The sequence below is a fragment of the Geotrypetes seraphini genome, chromosome 9 (assembly GCF_902459505.1).
Source record: "Geotrypetes seraphini chromosome 9, aGeoSer1.1, whole genome shotgun sequence".
Taxonomy (NCBI): Eukaryota; Metazoa; Chordata; class Amphibia; order Gymnophiona; family Dermophiidae; genus Geotrypetes; species Geotrypetes seraphini.
This window is the reverse complement of record NC_047092.1, coordinates 116842577-116861567: the sequence shown is the minus strand read 5'-3', so window position 1 is coordinate 116861567 and position 18991 is coordinate 116842577. Positions and strand designations below refer to the sequence as shown.

The following is an 18991-nucleotide window of genomic DNA, read 5'->3' as shown; positions in this document are numbered from 1 at the left end:
AGGCTCTCAGCCTAACCGGTTGATGGACTACTTCCTCTGTGATATCGATCAATGTCTTTGCCCCTGGCAACCTTCTTAATTGTTTTAAAGGCTGGCATTCATCATTAGGATTACCTACATGGAGATGTGAAGCAGCCCTTTCCCGCACAGAGACCATGGCTACAGCCAGTTCAGGCTGTGACGCACCACTGATGTCCAAGGCAGCGGCATTTGTAATGCATCTGTCTGCAGGGACAAGCAGAATAATAGCACATCCTGGAGAGGGCGTAAATCGGCCCTCACCCAGGAGACCACTTTTTTTTTTTAATCTTTATTCATTTTAAAATCAGCACAAAGTGCAACATATTATCAATCAATTAACAAAATAGACAGCACTCAATTCCTTCAAATGATACAATAAATACATAACCCCCTCCCCATCCCTACCCATCCTTCCTAGAAGTGTAAAAACACTTAATATAATGCAAATGATCAAGATAAACCTTGCAATCAAATAATAAATTAATTACATACCCCCCTCCCACCCACCCATCCTGGATGTGCAGAATCAAAGGGCAAAACTAATAATCAATTCTTACAAAATTTTGTTAATGGGTCCCAAATTTCCTTGAACTTCTTATAATGTCCCAAATGCATTGAACTCATACGTTCAAACTTATAAGTTTGGCACAATGTTTCCCACCAAAAACTATAGTTTAACCTGTCCCAATTCTTTATAATAAGCTGTATGACAACTCCTGTCATGATGAGAAATAATTTATTGTTATGTGAAGTTATTGGACTCTTGGGCATTAATAACGTACCATACAGCACTGCATCATATGGCAATACCAATGGAACTTCCAATATCCTATTGATTTGACCCCCAAATGGATTGCCACTTCTAATGTTGCCACCATGGATACTAGCACCTGCAGGTAATGCCAAGCTGTCAGTACTGGCCTGTCTCAAAGCTCTCTGCTCTGATGCATGAGCTTTGTTCTGTGGGTTAAGAATATAAGAACATAAGAAGTTGCCACCACTGGGTCAGACCAGAGGTCCATCACGCCCAGCGGTCTGCTCCCACAGCGGCCCATCAGGTCTGTGACCTGTGAATTGGTTCCTGACCATTTCTGTAACCTACCTCTATATCTACTGGGAGAAAAACTTGACATCCTTCATGTTAAAACAGATGCCCAGATATTCCAGGGATTATGTCTTTTTCTGAATTTGATGACCCAGCTCAAGCTCTCCGTTGGACTGGGATGGGGCTCATAACAGCCAATCGTCCCAGTATGAATGTACTTTTATTCCCTCCTTGTGGCAGTATGCAAATACTACAATCTTCACCTTGGTGTAAGTGCGTGGCATTGTGGCCAGCTCAAATGAAAGGACCAAGAACTGGGGGTGTTGGCACAGAACATGAAACTTCAGGAATTTCCTGAGATCTGTAAAAATGAAAATAGGCAAGAAGACCTCTGTGATCCAGCGAGGCAAGAAATTCCCCTGATGCCAAGGATGCAATGACTGACCTTACTGTTTCCCTGCAGAAACGTGGTATCTTGAGAGCAGCATTAACTGACTTCAGATCCAGAATCAGTCTCCAGTCTTCTGAGTCTCTTTTAGGCACTAAGAAGTATATGGAGTGTCCTCTTTCCTGTTGCATAGACTCTGACCGCTTTCTCAGGCTTCCCTGCAGGAGAATCCACAAAGAGGTGTGGAGGTGGACGAAACAGCTTAAGCATATACTCCTGTCGAAATATTTCCAGCACCCAGTGATCTGGTGTGATCCTTGCCTATGCTTCCCAGTAAGCTGACTACCTCCCTTCTATCCTTGGAGTTATGGCTCCTGACCTGGAGTCAGAACTGTTTACTGGGAGCTGCTATGGAGCAAGATCCTGAGGACTGGGGACGCTCATCATCCCCAAATCTTTGTCTCAAGCCATGAAATGGTCTCTGGACCAACGATCTTCCCAAGTACTGGCGAAAATGCTTAGAGCCATGAAAATTGCATCAACCTGAACCCCAGGAGCCCTTGGTCAGCTGTCTGGCAGACTTTGGCTTACGATTCTGCATACTGGCCATAAAACTGTCAAGCCCTTAAAAGCAATTGATCCTTAAAAGGCAACTTGTTCAGCGTAGTTTTTGAGAAATAATCTCCTGCCTACAATCTGATCCAATGCATTCGACCGGTGGAAGTAGTAGATGTAGATTCCTTGCTCAGGACCCTGTATAGATCATAAAGTGCATCTGCCACATAATCCATTCCTGACATCAGAAACTGGGGAGACATGTTGGCATACAATTCCAGAGCCTGACGTCACCTTGTGTGGCAAGCACATGCAGTTTACGATGCCACAACTGCCGCCTGCAACCCCAATGCTGCAGTCTCAAACTGCCTCTTAAAGACAAATTCCAGCCAGCTGTCCTGTGAACTTTTCTGTACCATTCCCTCTTCACTGGGGAGGGAGGTTCACTTTGCAACCTTTGTCACCAGAGAAATCATCTTTGGTGAAATGAACAGCTGATGAAATTCAGTGTCCATCGGGTAAAGGTTTGTCTTGGCCTTATCCATCTGAAGGGGCCCTTCCAAGATCTCCAAATGATCTGTGAGCATCTAAGTAATATAAGGATGGTAGGTAAAATATGTAGCGTGAGCTTTGGTGCTGCTCATGAGCAAGCACTGGGCAGTAGAGGCCTATGAATGCTCTGTCTTTAATTCTTGGAGAGACTCAGTATTAAACTTCAGAAGTGCTGTAGGCTTGAACAGCCTCTGCACCGCTGGATCTTCACTGAGTCGGAATCTGACTCTCCCAGGTGTGACAGAGTATCTCAGAGCGTCCAAATGGCAAATGAAATTTAATGTGGACAAATGCAAAGTGATGCACATTGGGAAGAATAACCTGAATCAGTTACTGGATGCTAGGGTCCACCTTAGGGAATAGCACCCAAGAAAAGGATCTGGGTATCATCTTAGACAATACGATGAAACCTTCGGCCCAATGTGCGGCGGTGGCCAAAAAAGCAAACAGGATGCTAGGAATTATTACAAAAGGGATGGTTAACAAGACTAAGAATGTTATAATGCCCCTGTATTGCTCCATGGTGCGACCTCATCTGGAATATTGCGTTCAATTCTGGTCTCCTTATCTCAAGAAAGATATAGTGGCACTAGAAAAAGTTTAAAGAAGAGCAACCAAGATGATAAAGAGGATGGAATTCCTCTCATATGAGGAAAGACTAAAATGGTTAGGGATCTTCAGCTTGGAAAAGAGACAGCTGAGGAGAGATATGATTGAAGTCTACAAAATCCTGAGTGGAGTAGAACGGGTACAAGTGGATCGATTTTTTCACTCTGCAAAAATTACAAAGACTAGGGGACACATGATGAAGTTACAGGGAAATATTTTTAAAACCAATAGGAGGAAATTTTTTCACTCGGAGAATAGTTAAGCTCTGAAATGCATTGCCAGAGGTTGTGGTAAGAGCGGATAGCGTAGCTGGTTTTAAGAAAGGTTTGGACAATTTCCTGGAGGAAAAGTCCATAGTCTGTTATTGAGAGAGACATGGGGGCAGCCACTACTTGCTCTGGATTGGTAGCATGGAAAATCACTACTCCTTGGGTTTTGGCTAGGTACTAGTGATCTGGATTGGCCACCATGAGAATGGGCTACTGGGCTTGTTGGACCATTGGTCTGACCCAGTAAGGCTATTCTTATGTTCTTATATAAGACTGAGGACCTAGACTGGGCTATAAAAGGCATAAATACTGAATCCACTTCATCATAGTCCTCTTTTGAGTGTACTCCCTTTTGTGAATAACCCCTGGTGCTAACACCATCACAACCCCTGAGGGGTCACTGCAACTACTATAATGTAAGTATGCTTTGTACTTCATACTTATAAATTTTGGAGCAAAAGCCAGATATGGGCTCTGGAAAGTGCTCCTTGGGATCACTCTGGGGTTTAACGGAAGATGTGCAGCTGCACTTCACTGGGGACGCCCTTTTGCCAGTTCCTAGCTCCAACTGGGAATTCTTACCTGGAACTCGAACCATCAAAGACCTCATATCTCCAGAGGGACTAGAGGAGGCTAATCCAGTGACTCCCTCCACCCCCTCCACCCCACCCCACCCCACCCCAAACACACATATGCTGCATGGCACATGGAACATGTATGGTCCTTGGCCAGCCATCTATCGCAAATCTAGCATGAATCCTTGGTATCCTGGCCAGAAGAACCCATCTAGACCGATCTTGGTCCAAATTAGGGTGTTTTGAGGTAGATAGAAGCTTTTATTTTAAAATCAGAAAATCCAATAAGGCCACTCTGACAGCCATTTTAGCACTAAAAATGGCTTGTGGGAGCCAAATAAGGGGTTACAAAATTCAGGGAACAGGATTATAGAGGTAGATGACCCTGTCCTTAGTCCCCAATTTCTCTCATAGGCTGTCAACAGCCTTACTCACTGTGCCATGCTGGTGCTGGGAGCTGCAAAAGGGCTGAAACTGCAGCTAGAGAACTTCTGCCTCAGGCAAGCCAGAACATCTAGATAGCTTGTTTCTTCAGATTGCCCTCAGTCCAACCAGCTGGACTGAGACCTCAAACCCCCACCAGAACTCGCACGCAAAGTCATGGGGAGGAATCAGTCTGCACCCTATCCTGGTGAAACACTGCCACAGGACCACTCAGCCTGGGTTCAAGCTCTCTGCGGACAAAATCTGGAGCAAGCTGTGCTCCCAAGGGAATGGTCCTGGAGATCATGAACTTTTAATACAGGCTGCCCTTGGCTACAGACTACTGCCCTTAGAGTCTGTGTTTTCTGCAGGCAGAGATGTTCCTAAATTGGGAGCCTCTGCAGCACCAAAAATCCTCTTGACCGGATAAAAAAATCAAATAGTCAGGCTCCTACCATCTCACAAGTAGAGAGTAAAACAGGGGATTTTCAGGTCAAAGCAGAATGATTGGAAACAGAGCAGATAAATTGTAAATGAAGCTCTACACCAGCTCTTGTGATCAGAGTCACTCTACGCCAGTTCCAGAATGATGTGTATTTCACTAGAAATGGCATATCCCTTGGACTCTTCAACATGTTTCCTAATGATGATAGGAGCAAGTTCAGCACTATGCAGTGGGAATAAGGGTATGACAAGGAAGACAGATGGAAATAGCTACTATTGGCAGGCAAGTTCTCAGATAGTGTGTCTCTCCTTCCTAATATATTACATTACTGGTGTCTGAAAGTAAAATAGAATTCATTGAAATACCAGATGATGAAAAGTTGAATAAGGACCACACTGTACCTGACAGAACAAATATGTATTGTATTTTGCATTTCCTGCCTAATGCTCAGTTTCTAGTGAATACTTGTAAGATTGTCTCTGAAATGAAATGTCTCTACCACCACTTCCTTGCTAACAAAATTCCTTGATGATCTCAGTGCAAAGAGATGGACCATTGGATAGACGATGGAGCCAAACAGGACACCCAAGAATCCTGCGCAACAGGCATCTTCCAATATTTCTGTCAGAAGCCCAGCCAGTAACGGACCATGATATCTTTGAAGAATCATCACAAAGATCCCGGTAAACTTAATAGAAATCCCGGCTTACTTAATAGAAACCAAACTCTGAGGTTAAGATAATGAAAAGGTATAATATTCATCAAAGGACTATAAGAGTTGCTTTCACTTAGTCATAGAAACATAGAAATATGATGGCAGATAAAGGCCAAATGGCCTATCCGGTCTGCCCATCTACAGCATCCACTATCTCCCTAAGAGATCCCACATGCCTGTCCCACGCTTTCTTGAATTCTGACACAGGTTTTGTCTCCACCACCTCTATTGGGAGCCTATTCCACATATCTACCACGCTTTCTATAAAAAAATATTTTCTTAGATTGCTCCTGAGCATATCACCTCTTAACTTTATCCTATGCCCTCTCATTCCAGAGCTTCCTTTCAAATGAGAGACTCATTTCATGTGCATTTATGCCATGTAGGTATTTAAATGTCTCTATCATATCTCCCCTCTCCATCCTTTCCTCCAAAGTATACATATTGAGATCTTTAAGTCTGTCCCCATATGCCTTATGATGAAGACCACATACCATTTTAGTAGCCTTCCTCTGGACTGACTCTATCCTGTTTACAGTATATCTTTTTGAAGGTGCAGACTCCAGAATTGTATACAATGTTCTAACTGAACTCTCACCAGAGTCTTATATAGGGGCATCAATACCTCCTTTTTCCTACTGGCAATATCTCTCCCTATGCACCCTAGCATCCTTCTAGCTTTCGTCGAAGAGGTGTAGAAAAGACCTTGTGATTATAACTTGAGGTTAAGAAACTGAGCCTCTAAAGCTGTCAATTCACTGACCATTATATGAGTAATATTGCCCAATTCACTATGTACGTAAACTTAAATGCAATTTTATAAATCTGTTTACTGGCTTGTTTCAAAGTACATAGATTATTTGCTTGAATTTTTGCAAGTGAATACACAGTAATTATATTAGGGTTTGTTTGTTTTTTTTGCATATATATCCTTATATATGTGCAAATTATCCCCCCCTTCCCCAGGTGTCAAGTAGATGTATATTTTTATGTGAACAGGGTATGGGCCTGTTTAGGGGAGGAGTTTAAGCAGTGTAAGCAGTCATAAAGTACACACCTGTTATTAAATGTACACTTTCTGTCCATGCATACCTGCAGTGGAGGAGTAGTCTAATGGTTAGTATAGTAAGCTAAGATTCCGAGGAACTAGATTAAATTCTAACTGCATCTCCTTGTGATCCTTGGCAAGTCACCTAACCCTCTATTGACTCAGGTACAAAAACCCCCAAAACACCTTAGACTGTGAGTCCACTAGGGACAGAGAAAGTACCTGCTTATATTACAGCATACTTCTAGTAATAAGCTTCCTGAGTATATTCATTACATTACATTAATGATTTCTATTCCGCCAATACCTTGCAGTTTAAGGCGGATTACAAAAGTAGTTATCTGGCCATTTCCAAAGGAATTGAAGAGTAGAGCGAATTGCTTCAGAGAATTGGGATGAGTCTTGCGGTGTTAATTTGTCTTCAAGGATGTCTCGAATAGGATGGTTTTTATTTCTTTTCTAAACAATTTGTAGTCTATAGTCATTATCAGTAAATTGGAGAGTTGGTAGTTTAGTTTTGCTGCTTTAGTGGCTAGAAGGCCGTTGTACAGTTTTTTTCGTTTGATGTCTCTGATTGGGAGATGCATGAACGGTTTGTGCGTTCTCTTGTGTCTGGTTGAGGTAGTTTGGATTAGGCGGTTGTTTAGATAGGCTGGGCTGTCTTCATTTATGGTTTTAAATAGGCAGTAGAATTTGAATTGTACTCTGCTTGTATTGAGAGCCTGTGTATTGGGAGCCAGCATAATATACAGAACTTTAAAAAACTGTTGAAGCGGCACCTTTTTTGCCAGATGAAAGACAAGGTTTGAGACGGTGTTATTAATGAAAAGGAGAAGATAGTAAGATGCTGGTCATCTGTGTATTTTATGGTTTGTACTTCTTGTATTATGGGAGGTTTTGTATGGGAGGTTTTTGTATTGTGGGAGTATGTATTGTTGATGGTGTATGTAATGTTTGATGTAATGTTATAGTTTTTGTATGTAAGCTTGTAACCTGCCCTGGATAAGGGCAGGATATAAATGAATAAACAAACTGTACTATATATTGCTGCACACTTCTAGTAGCACTATAGAAATGATTAGTAGTAGTTTCAGTCACATACAGTTTCATGAGAGCTGATCAAAAAGTATGTGGCTGCATGTTAACTTCAATTTTGGATGCTTTTGTGCTGGTATTTAAAAAAACAAAGAAACCATACAGCCAAAAAGGGGGGCATACCAAGGGGGGGCGGTCCAATGTGGGTGCACACCCCAAGGGGGTGCACAGCTGGCCAGGGAATAGGCTGCCGCCGGGGAAAGGCTTCCACTGCCGTCATCGGGAACAAGCCGGCCAAGTTCTCCCTTCTTTTCTTCCCTGCAGGGCCAACCAACTCTCGCCGCCCGACGTCAATTCTGTCGTCAGAGAGGATGTTCTGGGCCAGCCAATCGCTGCCTGGCTAGCCCGGAACGTCCTCTCTGACTTTAGAATTGACGTCGGGCAGCAAAGAGTTGGTCGGCCCCGCGGGGAAGAGAAGCAGGGCGAACTCGGAGCCAGCCTGTTCCCGATGGCGGCAGTGGCAGCCTATTCCCCAGTGGCGGTGGCAGTATTTTCCCAATGGCGGTGACATAGGGGAGGGGAGGGAGAAAGAAAGAAAGAAACGTGGGGGAGGACGACAGGGAGCCAGAAAGAAATGGGGCAGGGTGAAACAAAAAAAAAGAAAAAATGGGACACGGAGAGAGAGAGAGAGAGAAAGACAGACAGAGAGAAAGAAAGGGGGCATGGAGAAAGAAAGAAAGAAGGGGGCAGGGCAAAACAAAGAAAGAAATGGGGCACGAAGAGAGAGAGAGAGAGAAAGACAGACATACAGAAAGAAAGGGGGCATAGAGAGAGAAAGAAAGAAGGGGGCAGGATGAAAGAAAGAAAAAGTTGGGGGAGGGAATGAGGTCTGGAGGAGAGGAAGCATACAGGAGGCTGAAAGAAGGGAAGAAATATTGGATGCACAATCAGAAGAATAAAGTGGAACCAGAGACTGATGAAATTACCAAAGGTAGGAAAAATGATTTTATTTTCAATTTAGTGATCAAAATGTGTCCGATTTGAGAATTTATACATGCTGTCTATATTTTGCACTATGGCCCCCTTTTACTAAACCACAATAGCGATTTTTAGCGCAGGGAGCCTATGAGCGTTGAGAGCAGCGTGGGGCATTTAGCGCAGCTCCCTGCGCTAAAAACTGCTATAGCGGTTTAGTAAAAAGGGAGGGGGTATATTTGTCTATTTTTGTATAGTTGTTACTGAGGTGACATTGCATAAAGTCATCTGCCTTGACCTCTTTGAAAACCCGCGGAATATAAATGATAATTAACATTTTCTCTGCGTACAGTGTGCTTTGTGTTTTTAAAATTTTATTGTTGGTAGATCATTTTGACTTGGCCATGAAGGTAAGGGGGAGGGAGGGAGGGGAGCTGCTGAAAGACATCTAGTAAGCCTTGCAGGTTTGACTATGCAGGGAATTATTTTTGTAAAATCATGTTTTGTTATGTGACTGGCATTATTTAGACTTTAATTTCTATGAATGAATAGAATGAAAATGATATAAAATTACATGCTTGTTTTTATTTGCATGCGCTGAAGGAAAGTGGAGAGAGAGTAGGCTGAGGATGCTGAAGGGAAATGGGGAAGAGAGAGTGGGTTGAGGATGCTGAAGGGAAATGGGGAAGAGAGAGTGGGGAGAAGATGTTGATTTATAAATTGACAATTGTACAGAATATTGTTTCTTTTTATACTTTAATGTAATAAGTTCAATATAAAACAATTCAAGGCTTGTGTGGATGGAATCAGGTGGTTTGCGGGGATGGGGACCGAGCTTACAGGGATTAGTCCAATAAAATGGTATTTTCTTATTTCTCATTATTTGTTTTATTTTTATTTGTTAATTTGTAAAGTGGTGATTGTTATGTATCAGTTTTTTCAAATTTACATCTACTGTCTTTATATTTTGCACAGTATTAGAGGACATGTATTACTGTTTTTGTGGTGTTGTAGTGTTGCATTGAATGCAGAGTCTGGTTTCTTGGCGGTTCAGTTTAACTTTTGTCTACATATTTATATTTTTAATTTGTGATTATTCCATATTGGGCGAGGGTGTTTCTGTCTGTGTGTATGAAAGGGACATGGCTTTCTGATAGCACTGACTGTACAGGACCAAATGACTGTCTTGTTTAATTTTACAATGTATGTGTTAGTATTCTAGTGCTCACTGCAGTGTTTAAGATGCTGCCTTTTCGTAGGTACACTCTTGTTGTGTGATATGTGGATTGTTACTAAAACTCATATTTTTCATATAGATGGGGGGGTGTCAAAAAATGATGGGCCTTGGGTGTCACATATGCTAGGTACGCCACTGCCTATATGTTATAAAACAACATTACAATATGTGCCTACTTGGCCTCTCAACTTAGGCAACTGTTATAAACTTACCCTGTAAATATGCAAACTTTCCCATTCAGTGTTAGGATGTACATTTACATATTATTTGTTCATTTAACAGATTCACTGAGTTGTTGGATGGCAGAGGACGAATCAGTGTGAAATTTGACACTTCACAGAATAAATCTGTCATTCTAAAAAAAAGTGTGTATCCTAAAATTTAAAAAAATCAGTGCCAGATAGCATTACTCTTGAAAGCAGTTTTCTAACCTTAGATATTGTACCTTGTGGGAGATGATGATATAACAAGCATAGTATTTTCCTTTAGCACAGGGATGCCAAAGTCCCTCCTCGAGGGCCGCAATCCAGTCAGGTTTTCAGGATTTCCCCAATGAATGCATGAGATCTATTAGCATACAATGAAAGCAGTGCATGCAAATAGATCTCTTGCATATTCATTGAGGAAATCCTGAAAACCCGACTGGATTGTGGCCCTCGAGGAGGGACTTTGACACCCCGGCTTTAGCACAAGGCTTCTCAACCCAGTCCTCTGGGCACAGTATGGGCTAGATTCACTAAAGTCAGCGAGACGATCACTGCTACCCACCCAATTCACTAAACGGCCCACCATGTGCTATCCGATTCAATTCAACACATGCAAATTAGTAAAACCCCATGCAAAATAGCCAAGCGATTGATTCACTAACATTTGCTTGGCTATTTTGAATCGGGTTTTACTAGCCTAAAACCCAACTGCTGCAGCCCTGTCGGTAACTGTGTTACCATTAATATATCAAAGATTTCAGCCTCCACAACATCTAACCTGTATACAAACCTATAGTAGCAAAAGATGGGTCTCAAAGATGATCAAAGAACAATTTGTATGGATCAAATCATTAATCATTAATTGTCATCATGACTTTAAACTCTGACAGCTATTTCTCGACGTCAATCTCTCCTTATCTCCTCTAATGAAACAACTTACATCTTCCCTTTGAGCTTAATTGAACAAATGGTGGGCATATCGTAACAATACAGACGTCAGTCTTCAGAACCTCTTATAATGTATATATCATTTCAATTCCCCATCTTGTATCACTTTGTAATCATTTATGCCCACCAACACCTACCTTTCCCTATCCCGTGTTCCCTTTATTTTTACCAAACTTTTAAATTTTTATCCTTATCAATAAAATTACTAATAGAGAATCATTTATATATGTACTATGACTAAAAGGTTTTCTACATGAAAGGCAACACTTATCTCCATGGATCCTGCCACCATCAACATTGACATGTATTTCAGACTCCTTGATATGCAACTCTATTTCAGGCATATGCATTGTGGATATTCAGAAAACCCAATAGGACATGGCATGCCCCAAGGACTGGGTTGAGAAGGCCTGCTATAGCAGATAGTGTGCTTTCATGCATATTGGTCCACTATGGTGGATATTTGTGCTTCTTAATAAGTCAATTATGTTTTAAGAAGGCCACTAAGGCTTTTCTGACATGCTTTTTGATTGAATTTTAATATCTACCAATTTAATTTTAATTTTGTTCTTATAGATTTTACTTAGGGGCATTTTTACTGAAGCTTAACTCACATTAACAGAATTAGCACATGCTACATGCAAAGGAGCCCATTTTTATATCTATGTGCTTCTTAGCACTTAGCACACACTAAGGGGCTCATAATAAAAAAACAAATACGTCTAAAAACCCACTCAAATCGGCACTTGGACGACCTTAAAAACAGGACATCCAAGTGCCGATAATCAAAATGGGTTTTAGATGTATTAAGGTGCGCTAGTGTTTTTAGCGCATGCAGCAGATTAGCGTGCGCTAACCCAGCGCTTTACGGCTAGAACTAACGCCAGCTAAATGCTGACATTAGTGTCTAGTGTGTGCTATTTCGTGCGTTAAAGCCCTAATGCAGCTGCAAGTATAACCAAAAGTTTAATGAGACTGCCTAGATCAAACTTATAGATAGTGACTTAGGTGATCTAAAAACAGATCTAAATGCCCAGAAGGTATCCAAAGTGGCCAGATAAACACTGCAGACACAAAATATAGACCCCCCCCACACACACTCCCCCAGTGATCACTGACCCCCCCCACACACACACACACACACTGCCATAAAAATCGGAATAAAAAGATACATACCAGAACATCAGCACCTGGCATAGGAAAACCTAGTAGAGCTGCACAGAGGTGGTTTAAGTAGTCTGAGGGGTGGGCTAGTGATCCACAGATAGGAAGACCCAGGACCATAAGCCACTATTGCATTCATGATGAAACATGTGCACCCCCCAAAACCCTATTGTGCCATATAGGTGGCACCTGCAGCCTTAAGGGCTATTAGGGTTGTAGACAGGTGGGTCTAGTAGGTTTTGGGAGGCTCACCATGACCTATAAGGGAGTTGTGGTGAGATGTTTATGTGGCACCCTTTTTGTGAAGTTCGCAGCAATTTCCTGAAAGGTGATCCACTACTCTGTTGCCATGTCTGGGTGGCCAGTCCATCACTTTGCTGACCCCTCCCACATCCAAAAGGTCTTGTTCCAGGCGTTTTTGACTTGGACCAATATTTGGACGAGAATGGGGTATAAAGATAGACAATTTGTTCTGGACAATCAAACAGCTGGACGTACAAGTAGATGATTTTCAAAAAATATATATATATATTTTTGACATATTTTTCGAGAATAGACTTTAGACATGTCCGACTTTGGGCGACTAGTGACTTAGGCCCAAAATGGACTTAGATGTATTTTTTTATTATGCCCCACTAAGCTTTAATAAAGGGGTCCCTTAATGCTTTATTTTTGCTCATGATGTGTATTGTTTTATTGTATATTTTTTATTGCTGTAACTTGATATACAAGTTTAATCATTATTGTGGAAAGGCAATGTATAAATAAAAGTGATGTTGATGGCAATAACAATTGAACAGACAAACATGAACTTCTTTATATTTATGGTATGCTGTGGGAATAAACTAAGGATAATTAGAAATGCAAGATCTGCAGACCTAAGTACACACTACCATTCCAAAAGCATGCAACTAACTCCTGAAAATGCCCAGATAATACAAAAATAAAGAGACAAAAGATGCAGTCTAGGAAAAAAAACTATAAGATGATATTCTATGCATACTTCTATCACTGATGGATTTCATGAATGTATTGTAGAACCAGAAGCTCCAGTAAAGTTGGAAGACCTGGAAGAGTCAGCCAGCCAGCTTAGCCTGGGCTTGAGGCTATCTGAACCAGTGAACGAAAAGACAGAGAGTAAGTCTGAGTTTGCCAATGTTCAACCAGACCAGGGACATGAAAGACAATACCCCGAGGTTGGATGGATCCGGTGACGGGACAGTGATGGGGATAGATTTTTTCCCAGTGTCATTCTATATTTCTTAGCATTTAGCACAACTAACCTTTAGGAAAGGGGTCCCTTAATGTTTTATTCTGCATCGCTTGGTAGACGGTATAGTCCTTACGAATGTTGACTGGTATAGTCCTTACAATGGTTATATGCCTCACTGCTACCAGCAGGTGGAGACTGAGCACAAACTTGTATATCAGGCTAGAATCTGCCCTGTAACTCAGTCTTCCTCAGTCTCCATAAGCAGGTGGTAAGACTAATTTGGTTCCCCTCTTAGTACTGTTGAAATTTTGTTTTGGACTCCTGAGTTCCCCTCTTGTGCCAGATAGAGCTTGGATGTGTCCTGTTTAGGGATCCATCCAACCTCGGGGTGTTAAATTTGGTGGGTCTCGTGCTGGGTCCCTCCCCCTACTTTCCTCCACCTCTCCATATTTTTATAGAGGTGCCTCAGCCGGTGGCCTGGCCCCCTGGTTGGTCAGCCCTCCAGCTTTGAGAGCTGTGGAGTCTGTTCTGTAAAAGAAAAAAAAAAAAAAGACAAAATCCTAAGGTGTGCCGGTCTAAAGGGCTCATTTCCCTTTAAAACTGCCTTTTTACTGTATTTTCTCATCTAACTGACACTTTTCTTTCAGTTAGTGCAGTTTTCAGCACAATGAGCATTTTTAAAGGGAAAAAATGCTCATTGTGCTCCAGACGCATGGTACTCGCAGCTGGCCTGTGCAGTGGATGCCGGCGGCCAGGGCACCCCACTGCATGTACCTCATGAGTCGACTTCAGATCGCGGGGGAGCTTGGGCTTCCCCCACGCCCATGCAGAGGGTTCCCCAGCCACTGACAGTCAGGGAGAAAAGGATTCCCTTGCCGCTGGAATGGCTGGGGATTCCCTTTTCACGTCGGTTGGTTCCTTGGCCTCAGCATCAGGAAAGTCCCAGGCTTTTCAGACATGGCAGGCCGCAGGAGCTCTGATTTTGGCGGTTTCAGGTCCAATTTTGGCGGGAACTTTTTCCTTCATCTCAGTTACCTCAGGTGACCTTCCCCCTGTTCTGGATATACAGAGGCAAGGTATGGCAGGGTCCCCTGCTGGGGCAGGAAGTCCTTTAGGGCTGCCAGGGGGTTTTCTCCCTGAATTTATATTAGCACTTTGTAAAGTTTATGTGCTGGTGACTAGAGGTTCCGTGCCCACTTTGGGGGTCTTGGGGGGGTTTGTCCTCAACATCTTCCCTGGCGCGGCCCCGCACAGCAGCGGTTTTGCCCCCCTCTACTCTTCTCTTATCCAAACATCCGAGGGTCTCTTGGGATGAGGATTTTTGCCTTGAGGAGCAAGATGCTATTGATGAGGACCTAGACCCTTGGGGAAATTTCCAGGATCCTCTTGGGGGGGTCGTATTCCACCAGAGAGGGGTTTGAGCACCCCCCCAGCTGGCGAAGATGCGTCTGAGGTGCACATTTATTAGTGGGAAGACCTTCATGAGTTATTTCTTCAAGTCTTGGTTTTGCACTTTGAGGACACCATGTCGTAGCCCCCGCGTACGGTGGACCCCTTGCTTAAGGGGATCTGCTCTGCTTCCCTCTCTAGTCCTATGCATCAGGATATTCAGGATATTATGCTCACACAGTGGCAGGTGCCGGAAGCTCCCTTTCATTTTGTGTGCTCCACAGCCCGCCTGTATCCCATTCCTGAAGGGGATAGGGACATTCTGAAGTCACCTGTAGTGGACGCGGTGGTCTCGGCCATCTCTAAAAGGCATACCGTGCCTTTTGAGAGTGGTGTGGCCTTGAAGGACCTGGAGGAGCATTAGTTGGAGTCCCTCCTTAAACAGAGTTTTGATGTGACAGCTCTGGTTGTCCAAGCAGTGATGTGTGGCGGACAGGTGGCTCGGGTGTGTTTTTGCTTGGCCAAGCATATCATTGACTGTAAAACTGAGGATTGGGAATTGCTCAAGTGCGAGGTGGCAAAGATTGAATTAGGTGCTTCTTATCTTTCAGATGCCATGTATGACATCTTCCGAGCTTCTGCCAAGTCATTGGCATTTGCAGCTGCAGCTCGCCATACCTTGTGGCTTCGTGCTTGGTCAGCAGACTCTGCATCCAAAGCTAAGTTGAAAAAGTTTCCTTTTAAGGGATCTTTCTTGCTTGGTGAGGACCTGGACAGGTTGGTTCAGACTTTCACTGATTCTAAAGTGCCTCATTTGCCTGAGGATAGGCCTAGGCCGCTGGCTCGAGGTGGCGCTGCTCATAGACGTGGGCGTGATTTCTACCGTTTCTGCCCTGGTCAAGGGACTGTCTCTTTTCAGTCCCCTGGGCTCTCTAGAGGCTGGTTCTTCCAGTGCATGCAGTCCTTTCATGGAGCCCACCGGGGTGCAGGTAGCAGCCCCGCCGGGTCCTCTGCCGCCCATCCTGCCCAATGACTCCTTGCTGGTGCATGTCTTGGTTCCGGTGGGCACACAGTTGCGGGATTTTTATCTAAAGTGGGCAGTCATCACGTCCAATCAGTGGGTTCTGGAGGTGATTCAGGACGGTTATGCTCTGGAGTTTGCCCATTCCTTGCTAGATCATTTTCTCGCTTCTCCCTTGCAGGTGGCGTGGAAGCAGCAGGCCTTTCGCCAGACCATTCAAAGATTGTTGGATCTCCACGCAGTGGTTCCAGTTCCCCCGCGGGAGTGGGGCACAGGTTGGTACTCGATTTACTTTGTGGTGCCAAAGAAAGAAGGAACTTTTCGGCCCATCCTAGATTTGAAAGGGGTCAACGGGGCTCTTCAAGTGCCATCCTTCCACATGGAAACTCTGCGGTCTGTGATTCTGACGGTTCAGCCGGGGGAGTTTCTGACCTCTCTAGATCTGACCGAGGCCTACTTGCACATTCCTATTCGGGCCTTCCATCATCGCTTCCTGCGCTTTGCGATCTTGGGGCAACATTATCAGTTCTGTGCACTTCCCTTTGGTCTGGCCACGGCTCCGCAGACGTTCACCAAGGTAATGGTTGTTGAACGGCGTTGCACAAAGATGGCATTCTAGTTCATCCCTACCTGGATGACTGATTGATTTGAGCAAAGTCATTCCAGGAGAGCACCTGGGTCACGGCTCAGTTGGTGGAGTTTATGCAGTCGCTGGGATGGGTGGTCAATCTTGCCAAGAGCCGGCTGTCTCCCTCTCAGCGCCTGGAGTATCTAGGAGTGCTGTTCGACACCTCCTTGGGGATGGTCTTCCTTTCCGGAGGCCCAGGTAAGCAAATTGCAATCTCAGTTTCACCTGCTTATGGCATCCCGGTGTCCTCAGGCACAGTATTTCCTTCATGTCTTGGGAGTCAAAGGTGGCTTCCCTCGATGCAGTGAGGTGATCGTGGGCCCACATGCGTCCTCTTCAGTATGCTCTTCTTCAGAGGTGGTTGCCTCAGAGGCACAGTCTGGATCACCCTGTTCTGCTTCCGGGCTTAGCTAGGGGCAGTCTTCGTTGGTGGCTCCAGACCCCCCATCTTGTACAAGGGGCAAGTCTGGATCAGCTATAGTGGATGGTGCTGATCACAGATGCCAGTCTTCTTGGTTGGGGAACTCAGTGTTTAGGTCACTCAGCTTAGGGCACCTGGTCCACAGAGGAGGCTTCATGGTCGATCAGTGTCTTGGAGACCAGAGCCATCCGTCTAGCATTGCTAGCCTTCCAGTTCTTTCTGATGGACAAGTTAGTCAGGGTTCTGTCGGACAATGCCACGGCGGTGGCCTATGTCAATAATCAGAGGGGCACCAGGAGCATCAGAGGGGCGGAGTTGCACCTTCCAGAAATATCAGCTTCCCACATAGACAGAGTGGAGAATGTTCAGTTGATAGTGCAGTCTTGGGGTCAGTCCCCCATGGACCTGATTATCACAAATGTCAATGCCAACACACCCCGCTTCTTCAGTTGTCGCAGAGACGGTTAGGCCAAGTGCCTGGATGTTCTGGTTCAACCATGGCCAATGGAGGGGCTGTTGTATGTGTTCCCTCCATGGCCATTAGTGGGCAGAATTCTTCTCCGCATAATTTGCCATCCGGGCCTTGTGGTTCTGGTGACTCTGGATTAGCCTTGATGTCCTTGGTATGCGGATCTGGTGAGACATCTGGTGGTGGATCTTCTTCCTCTGTCTCTCTTCTACGACCTTCTAACTCATTCCACTGTTCAATCCGGATCCCTTTTGTCTTACGGGTTGGCTCTTGAAAGGGATTGCCTAGGTAAGAAGGGGTATTCAGATAAAGTGATCTCAACTCTCTTGGGGTCCTGGAGGCTTTTCACCTCTCGTGCTTATGTGAGGGTTTGGCGTCTATTTGAGGAGTGGTATGATTCACATGGAGTGGTCTCTTTTCGAGTTTCCGTGCCTAACATCTTAGAGTTCCTGCAGGATGGCCTGGAAGGAGACTGGCTTGGTCTTCTCTCCAGGTTCAGCTTGCGGACTTGTCAGCCTTTCGTGGGTTATTGAAAGGTCAGCGTTTAACTGCCATTCCTGATGAGATCCACTTCTTGCGGGCGGCCAAATTGTTCAAGCCTCCCGTACGACCCTTTGTTCCATCTTGGGATCTGAATATGGTTCTGTCAGTTCTAGTTCGCCCTCCTTTTGAACCGTTGAGCAACTGCTCTTTGAAGGACCTTACTCTTAAAGCAGTCTTCTTGGTGGCCATTACTTCAGCTAGATGTGTTTCTGAGCTGCTTTCTCTTGTAAGGCTCCCTTTTTGGAGTCTTTTTTGGGAGCGAGTTGTCTTGTGGCCTGTTCCTTCTTTTCTACCTAAGGTAGCCAGGAGAGCTCTTCTGAGCTGAGACAGCTGCGCAAGTTGGATGTCAGTCGGGTCATTCACTCATGTGCAGAGGACCCAGGAGATCAAGAAATCAGATCATCTCTTTGTCCTTCTCGCGGGTCCTCGTAAGGGGGATGGCGCTTCTAACACTACTATTGTGCACTAGATCAAGGAGACTATTGCTTCCGCTTATCTTTACATTACATTAGTGATTTCTATTCTGCCATTACCTTGCAGTTCAAGGCGGATTACACAAGAGTTGTCAGGTTACATGAACTGTAACATTATATAAGAATTGGCATAAGAATTACATAAGAATTGTAGAGAAGTTAAGGAGATACATGTTGGGTAATTAGAAACATTTTAGATTAGATATGGGTGTAGTGAGTGGTAGGTGGAGTTTGAGAAGGAACTGTTCATCTTAGATAGGTTTTATGTATTTTTTGAAGAGTAGGGTTTTGGTTTCTTTTTTGAAGGTTTTGTAGTCTGTGGTTGAAGACAACAGATTGGTGATTTGTCTATCTAGTTTAGCTGCTTTGGTGGCCATTAGGTTGTCATATAATTTTCCTCATTTAACATTTTTGGTTGGTGTGTGTGTGAATAGTGAGTGGGTTCTCCTGTGCCTGGTTGAGGTAGATTGGGTTAGTTGGTTGTTCCAGTAGATTGGGCTTTCTCCATTAATAGCTTTAAATAGTAGGCAGTAGAATTTGAAGTATACTCTTGCTTGAATTGGGAGCCAGCTTGAGTCATGGTATGCTGCTGTGATGTGGTCATATTTTTTCAGTGAGTAGATG

At 44.0% G+C, this 18991-nt stretch overlaps 1 protein-coding gene across 1 annotated transcript in view; it reads left to right on the top strand.

Annotated features, from left to right (window-relative positions):
• SNED1 (sushi, nidogen and EGF like domains 1) overlaps positions 1-18991 on the top strand; it is a 1138259-nt gene that overhangs the window by 830015 nt on the left and 289253 nt on the right. Inside the window, exons 24-26 of the mRNA XM_033958723.1 lie at positions 5421-5565; positions 10175-10257; positions 13249-13347. Of these exons, the coding sequence (XP_033814614.1) occupies positions 5421-5565; positions 10175-10257; positions 13249-13347 (327 nt within the window). The remainder of the gene's footprint in view (positions 1-5420; positions 5566-10174; positions 10258-13248; positions 13348-18991) is intronic.